Source organism: Branchiostoma lanceolatum, chromosome 13, assembly GCF_035083965.1.
Source record: "Branchiostoma lanceolatum isolate klBraLanc5 chromosome 13, klBraLanc5.hap2, whole genome shotgun sequence".
In the NCBI taxonomy this organism is placed as follows: Eukaryota; Metazoa; Chordata; class Leptocardii; order Amphioxiformes; family Branchiostomatidae; genus Branchiostoma; species Branchiostoma lanceolatum.
Genome location: NC_089734.1, coordinates 211,662 through 219,731, shown reverse-complemented (window position 1 = coordinate 219,731; position 8,070 = coordinate 211,662). Strand labels below are relative to the sequence as shown.

At 40.9% G+C, this 8,070-nt stretch overlaps 1 protein-coding gene and 1 long non-coding RNA gene across 2 annotated transcripts; both read left to right on the top strand.

Annotated features, from left to right (window-relative positions):
* The first annotated feature begins 646 nt into the window (after positions 1 to 646).
* On the top strand, positions 647 to 2,736 carry LOC136447820 (uncharacterized). The gene is made up of 2 exons (XR_010757779.1): positions 647 to 1,250; positions 1,400 to 2,736. It is a non-coding gene; the product is annotated as an uncharacterized lncRNA (long non-coding RNA).
* A 1,250-nt stretch (positions 2,737 to 3,986) lies between these two features.
* On the top strand, positions 3,987 to 7,199 carry LOC136447025 (tetranectin-like). The gene is made up of 5 exons (XM_066445694.1): positions 3,987 to 4,038; positions 4,407 to 4,562; positions 5,098 to 5,217; positions 6,447 to 6,660; positions 7,106 to 7,199. The coding sequence occupies exons 1-5, from the start codon at positions 3,987 to 3,989 to the stop codon at positions 7,197 to 7,199; spliced, it is 636 nt and encodes a 211-aa protein (XP_066301791.1).
* Positions 7,200 to 8,070: the final 871 nt, after the last annotated feature.

Sequence of the window (8,070 nt, the reverse complement as noted above, 5' to 3'; positions counted from 1 at the left end):
GTCTCTATTTTCAACTTATGACTACTGATTCTTACCTGAGTTATCGCTTTACGAATTTCAACGTTATTTATATCATCAAGATATTTTTCTTGTTCATAACGGTTTTTTGATTTGTTGAGACAAGAAAATTTTGAATTATTTCTAATACGGCTAAACCACTCTTGTATATGTGTAGCCGGGAGAGAAGTTGGTGGGCAATATAGTCTACTTTATAAGACTCAGGTTTCATCCATATATGTCCAAAGCCGTGGTAACAGAGAGTGTCCTTAAAATGATTAATTCAGTCATGATCACCAGTAAATACAGTGTTGTATGAATCGTGAAGCAAAGAGTCCTCAGGTAAGTTTACTCAACGGTGCCAGTATTTAATGAGCTGAATTTTAGCATTTATTAAAAGTTATGTAAGAACATTGTGTGAAGTTCCTTTACGTAACATTGATCCACATTGAGGAACATCATTAGTATAAAAACGTGAAAACTTGTAGCACTATCATTATTCCATTTCATGATATCATCCTCCTCATCGATGATGCTTGCATGATGACTTGCATCAAAATATATGTTTTGGCAGTGTTTATCAATATCATTTCCTTCATCGATAATGACATTATCATTAGTAATCTACGTAAATATGTTAATAGTCGTGTCATGTCTTATCAACATAGTGCTTTACTGTCACATATAGATTATTTGTTATGCTGGTATCCAACAAGTCAATATCACGTAATATGATCTTCTGAGTCAATGTAATGATTTTTCATTGATGGCATTCTGCAACGCTTTCGATATCACCGATGTCTATCCCTACGTATGTTGTTGACTCGAAACCTGTTTTCCAGTACCATCTTCTAAAGGTTACACAGAGTGGCGTGGAATCTGCTACAAGGCCTTCAGCACAAAGAAGACCTTCAGCGAAGCGGCCGCGACCTGTCTTCAAGACGGCGGCACCCTAGCCATGCCCCGAGACGCTGAGACCAACGACTTCCTGGTCTCCTTGTACAAGCCCGTGCACGGCAACGCGAACTTCTGGTTCGGCCTGCACGATCAGCGCGAAGAGGGAATCTTTGAGTGGGTGGATGGTTCTGCACTTGGGACGTACAGCTCCTGGGGTCCGGGAGAACCGAGCAACCGCGGCCCTCGATATAACAACCAAGATTGCGTTCATTACTCCAACTTCCCATCCTGGAAGGACAAGTGGAACGACGGACCATGCAGCTGGACGCTTCACTTCATATGCCAGGCTGTCCCAGGTACTTCTTATAACCATACCATTTCCTGTATCCCTTCCATCGAGTGAACATCAAGTAGCCATTTAATTTCACACGTTAGACCACAATTGCTCTTCTAATGAACCGTGTCCACATCTCGTCCCTGCTAACTCGTGTCAATCGTTTTCCAGGGCGTTCATAGGCCACAGGCGGAACTCTCACCGTCTCTGTACAACTAGCCATTAGACTTAGCACGTTAGACCACCTTTGCTGTCGTTATGAACCATGTCAAAACACACCATGTATGGAGTGAACCCTGCCATTAACATCGCTTGATGAACTTTGTACTCTACGGGGACCTTCCTAGACTCTCTGAGATAAGGAACTGACTTGACACTGCGTCCGACATACTGAGCTGAAAGCCAGCCAGCTTATCCTCTTGCAGCCAACAGAGGGAAGAAGGAAAGAGGCAGACAACGCACAACCTTCATCAACAACTTGAAAAGGGATGTTGGGCCGAACAACATTACCACAGCAGAACTTCGCTCACTGCTGGAGAAGAACAAATTTTGTTCCCCGTGTTGGCATCGCTAGAATTCCCCATTCAAGGTTCACGGCACAATGGGTCACCTACCATCCACAGTAAAGCTAACCGAGACCATTGAAACGTAAAAGCTGCAAATATAGCAATGGACTCAAATTGCACATTGTTTTCTTAATGCTGTTAAGTCGGAAAATAACACAGAAGGAACAGGGAATGACCACAAAAGCAAGGAAGTAGTACTGTACAATGGCAGTCACGTCTTTGTTAGTATACATAGAGAATTTACAGGTCCTTTCATACTACTTATTTTACGTATATGATAATGATAATAATTTTGTTTGCAAGTTCTTGCCCGAAGGCTAATTGCAACATGAAACAATACATAACAAGGGTATACTGTACAGATAGTACGAGTTAACAATGTTGACTAGTAGAACACATGGCTATTCTAAAAACTACTACGGAATACAATCTACGCCTTTTGGGTTTGACTTCTTTTTTGGAAGCAGTGGAAGACGAATTGTCCCACTTTTGTTGTAATGAGTGGGTTTTGGGAGGTTAACAAGGTTCTAGTTTTATATACTACTTACTTAGCCAGACTTTTTTTATTTTTACGTTAAGTGTTCTAGTAGGTGAAAGACTTTTGAGAGTGTAAAATGTATACCTATTTATGGAGAATCTGATCTGTTTCTTTCAAAATGCTTGACAGACAGGAAGAAAAATGAAAGTGTTTAAAAAGAATGTAATTATCTGACTTCACTATAGAATGACTATTTTTCTTGTAGCAAATGAAGGAGAGCCCGATGCCAGAACTGCTGGTATTTATTGATGAAAGTTCCTTTGTTATATGACAAAGTTGCAGAGAGTTTTGTACTGTCATGAAAGCTTTGTATACTGTTCTCATTTGAGCCACTGAGGAAGCCACATTGGTGAAACCGGTCTTTTGCACACGTGACAGGCTGAATAAAAGTTCTAAACAGAAACTATGCGGCTTAGTTGTCTTACTGAGGGGTGACTGTGTTGCGAAAGAGTTTGGTTTGCGTGAGGATCAGTCCGTTCCATATAGACTTGTTATGCAACTTTTGGACACTGAACATTGAAACCTCATGAGGCATGAGGATGCGTTGCGTATGATCTGCTTTGTGATTGACTTTAGTTGAATGAATGAATAAATGAATTTTTGAATTAAAGAATGAATGAATCATGAATGAATGAATAGAATTTATACGTTATGCAATGTACTGCCATCGAGTAGAGAACTAACACAGAAGAAATTGTGAAATGCATCAAGCAATGAAGCAGCACCGTACGATTTTAGTCACGCCTCAGTTGAGTAAAGAGAGAATCTACAGATGTTTTCACGTGTAGCCAGAACTTGTTCTATGTAAAGAACATTCTATAGAACGTGTAAAGCTTCTTATTTGTATCAAATTGGACACCCGACCCTTGAGTATTTCCTACAGAGTGCTTAACACACAGGTTTAACAAATAAAAGCGCTTGAGAATTTTTAAATGGAGATAACACGTAACTTTACTTTTTGTACAATAGGCTGACATGTCGCAGTGATAAATGAAGAAAGAAAGCACAGTAGCAGAAATACTGTATTCATAAGCTCCTTTGTTGTCAGCTTTCATAAAGATGTTTCTTACCCTTATCAAAAGTTTCTATGCTGCTCTCATTGAAGTATATATTGTCTACAACCGACCTACGACTCTATATTTCTTTTCTTTCTTATGAAAGTAAAAGAAGAAACCTAAAAACGAACGAAAATAAAAACATAACGAACATGCCTTAGTAAGTCTTGCAATCTGGCAAAAAAATAGGCAAACTTCGGCAGTTCCAGCCATGTATCAAGAAACTACAAAAAAAGAACACAAAACAAAAGCAAATGAAACCTTACGCCAGTAGTGTAGATCATATCAGTTGTGAAGAGTAGAGGGCTGTGATCCCGGTAGGAAAAGCCGCCGGACTGTAACGTTTTGTGCCCTGCGCTGTTTCACCTGATCTATCTTTGAACTGGAACTTGAAAGCATAGGTAAATGTACTATCGGAAAAGCAACAGACCAATTTCCTCTGCACAGGGTGTGTCGAGAAAACGCGAGGTTGTTATTTCACGCGTTTCCCGAACCTGGGACGGACAGGTTTGGAACACTCCTGTCAGCCGTAGCATTTCCACGTTGATGAAACTGCTAGAAGCGTTTACTGGCCAGGATTGAGGAGCGCGAATCTAAACATGTCAGTTTGGGTCTACATGATACTGGCCATCGCCTGCGTCAGTTCACCAGGTAAGCTAACACTGTTTTCTGGAAAGTACATATTTGGTACATTTGACAGGATAGTTGTCCCACAAAATGCTCTGTCCATCTTAATAGATTTATATCACACACAAAATAACTTCAGAGATTCAGAAAACAGTTTTACGCTGCTAACGCTATGGAAGTTTCCTTCTATTAAGACCAGAATATAGTGTTTTATTTAATGAAAATTGCCAAGGAATTGAATGTCATTTTGGAAATAGTTTCAATGACTCCAATAACTGTTGGAACCTTACTAGATAAATACCACAAGTAAGCAGAGATTTGCAATTGACATCAAATCTTGGTTAGTATCTAATACCCTTTGGTTATATGTAGATATCTCCCTGCTAATGTAGGATCCAGTTCAAACGATGGTCCATGTGAAGCGTCGATGCAGGCGACAAAACTCTACTCATTTGTGGGCAGGCCACAGTTCAGCAACCCCCTCTATCGGGATCAAAGCGCGCTGCAAGCAACAGATGATCTGCAGATCAAGACCAAGGATAAAATAGGTCGATTCTTAGAAATTGTATTTTTAAATTTTCGTTCGTAGCTCTGTACATGGGTTTTCTTTGTTGTAATATCTGTATCTTGATGACCTATTAGACAATGATCATTTGTCTTGGTGTGATATCACGTCTTCACGTTTGTTTACATACTTGCTTATATTCTTGTTGATCTTACTTCCCTTCCTACACCTTTATGCAACATGGAATATAGACTTATTGCACCTCAGATGAAGGCATGCAATCTTCAGAAATGTATATCAACCAGACAATGTTAACTACAAAGGTGATAAACAGTTAAAAGGTCATAAAATAAACAATTTCTACATTGTTTCGATACAATCTGTTCTTAGCACCATCAGAATGACCTCGGCCTTGACCATGCAGATCCTGAGATGTCCTGATAACATCAGAATTACATAAGCTGAGACAAAATGGCACGCAGGTATCACTACATACTGTGATTGGATGTTGTCTTGGGTTCTGAAATGACAATCTACCATATCACGCCCTTACTAACCTCACTTTCCTTCTGGTTTAGGATCATTTGAATCAGAGCAGACCGCCACCGGTGGGCCACAGTTCAGCAGCCCCCTCTACCGGAATCAAGACGCTCCGCAGTCTACGACAGTTCTGCAGACTGAGGCCAGGGATAAAACAGGTTGATCTTTCTAGTTCTCTTTTCTTACTCTTCCCTCGTAACTGCTGATTCAGTGCAGTATATTACACTCCTTCCTGTACATCTATAACGTATGGAATATACACTTGTTGCACATCAGATGAAAGCTTATAATGCATACAATCGTTGGAAATGTATATCAACCCGACAACTAAAGAGGTAATAAACAGGTTAAAAGCAATAAAATATTCTACATGTTTCTACATTGTTTCGATACAATCTGCTCTAAGCACTAGTAGAATGATTGTACAGATGTCCTGACAACATTATGATTACATTCATTGAGAAAAACAGCACACAGGTATCACTACAGGTGAGTTTATGACTAGGTATCGTCCTGGGTGTGGAAATGATTATTTGCACTCCTTAATAAAAGATGGTACATACACTCGCTGCATATGAGATGAAAGCTTATGATGGACACCTTCTTCAGAAATGTGTATCGAACGGCGCCTGGTTTTTCCGGGAGTTGCTGGTTCCAGTGGAAAAGAATAACCGTGACGTCAGACACCACCACCTATGGCGGTCAACCCCAGAATGACGTCATATTTATTCAGCTCTCCGCCATCTTGGAGAGGCAATCTTGAATTTTTTTTAGAATACATTGCTTTGCAACTTGTAACACCAGAACACAATGAAAATAGACTAAACGTTAATTTGAATAAATGCCTGTTTATACCTAAACTCATGATATTAGCCACCGTGTTAGATTTTGGCCGATGACGTTATCAAATTAGCATAATCTAAGAAAATCAACTCATGAAAATTACATTAAATTACATATGATGTGAATAATGTAGCAAAACAAATGTGGTTGAACAAGAAAACCTTTAAAACCTCATTGTTTACGCAGAAAATCAGTGAATTTGGTAAAATATGCCTGTCAGAAACCCGTTGCCATGGCAACACAAAAAATACTTAACTTACACTTTTATTATAAAATTGTTCCAAACTAAATATTAGGAAAAGTCACCAAGTTTGGTAGTCCTAGCGCACGTCGTTCGGCAGTTATTCGACGTCAAAGTTGGCGCGGGCGCTATTAGCCCCCCCCCCCCCACCTCTCGTCTACATAGGTTTGTTTGTAATTTGATAGGAGGTACGGTATTCTGATAAAGTATGGATACATAGTGCTGCTTTTTCAACATCACGCATATCTATTCATTAGCCCGCTGTGCATGTTAAACCTTTTTTTCCAGTATCTTGTCCTAAAGGTTACACAATGTGGCGTGAAATCTGCTACAAGGCCTTCAACACACGTAAGACCTTCAGCGAAGCGGCCGCGGCCTGTGGTGAAGACGGCGGCACCGTCGCCATGCCCCGAGACAATGAGACCAACGCCTTCCTGATCTCCTTGCACAATGCCGTGAACGACGAGGGGAACTTCTGGTTCGGCCTGCACGATCAGCGCGAAGAGGGAAGCTTTGAGTGGGTGGATGGTTCTGGACTTGGCTCGTACAGCTCCTGGGGTCCGGGACAACCAAATGACGATAACGGCAACCAAGATTGCGTTATTTTCTCCTCATCGGATTCCCAAAAAGACGAGTGGAAGGACGTACCATGCCGCAGGCGTCGTCTCTTCATTTGCCAGGCTGTTCCAGGTACTTCTTATAACCGCATCGTTCCATGAAACCCTTCCACCTAGTAAACATGACACAGCTACAGTGCCCTTCAGACTAAGCATGTTAGACCATCATCATGTTGTTATAAACACATCGTGTGTTCATATGCCAGGCACTGATAGGAACCCCACCATTTCCTGAAACCCTTGCCTATAGCGATGACCCTAAACAGATTAGCCCATCATTATATTGTTCTCGTTATTAAACGCCATTCCGCATCTCATCCCTGCTAATTCTGTTCCTTTTTCCAGGACGTCCATAGCTAGACGCCAGGCGGATTCAACTCTCACCACCGCTGTACAATGTAACGGGTGTCTGGCCATTGGCAGTGAAACCAACCAGTAAAGCGGACAATATAGAATTATAGCAAATCTATATAATCGGTACCTATAGAATCCATCACACACAGGACGAAACAACAAAAGTACTCCACAAAACTTTCCTTGGGCCGCAAAAGTCTAGTTTCTTTTATTAGATTGGAGTGGGTAGTCTTAAAGGTAAACGGTTGGTACAAAAATATGAGCTTTTTGCATGTAGTTGCTGGCCTGAATGGTACATTTAATCTCATGTCAGAAAAAAAGAAGGCTCGCATCCTGGAAATCCAAGATGACATGTAATTTCATTGTTTCTTTTGTTGTACATGTAGTAAACGAGAAGCAAGCCAGAACTGTTGGTATTTATGGATATAGGCTCCTTCGTTACAGGCCTTTGCTAAGTTTAAGCGGTTTCCTCACTGTTGTAAAAGTCTACTTACTGTGCTAACTACGGCCTGAGGAATTACAGAAGCCACTTTGGAGAAGTGACGGACTGAATAAAAGTTTTGAACAGGAACTGTTCGGCTCTGGATGTCTTACTCAGGTCTAGTCCGCTGCATATATTCATGTAATGAATACAACTTCACTGGATAAGGAAGACAACACCAGTGATGAACCGAGACAAGGGGGGATACAAACTAAGCCATGTTTGGGACAGTGTTCTCACCGCAAAAGCGCCACCTACATCGGCTACTTATAGCGGTGAGAAGCAGTACTCCAGTCAGAAGGTCTGAAGGTGTCTGACAGACACTGAAACATCAGCAGGTGAGATTACCTGGTTGTGTAAAAAGAATCTCATATATCGTATATTCTACCAACCTGATGAAACTATTTTCGGAAATAAAACTTCACTGTTTTCACAACCGGCGGACTTCCTTTTGTCGCAGTAAATGATGGAAACA

Excerpts from the sequence above, each read along its gene's own strand:
- LOC136447025 (XM_066445694.1), top strand. The coding sequence starts at position 3,987 with ATGTCAGTTTGGGTCTACATGATACTGGCCATCGCCTGCGTCAGTTCA. Across the intron at positions 4,563-5,097 it reads CAAGACCAAGGATAAAATAG|GATCATTTGAATCAGAGCAG; the intron begins GTCGATTCTTAG and ends CTTCTGGTTTAG. Across the intron at positions 6,661-7,105 it reads CGCGAAGAGGGAAGCTTTGA|GACGTCCATAGCTAGACGCC; the intron begins GTGGGTGGATGG and ends TCCTTTTTCCAG.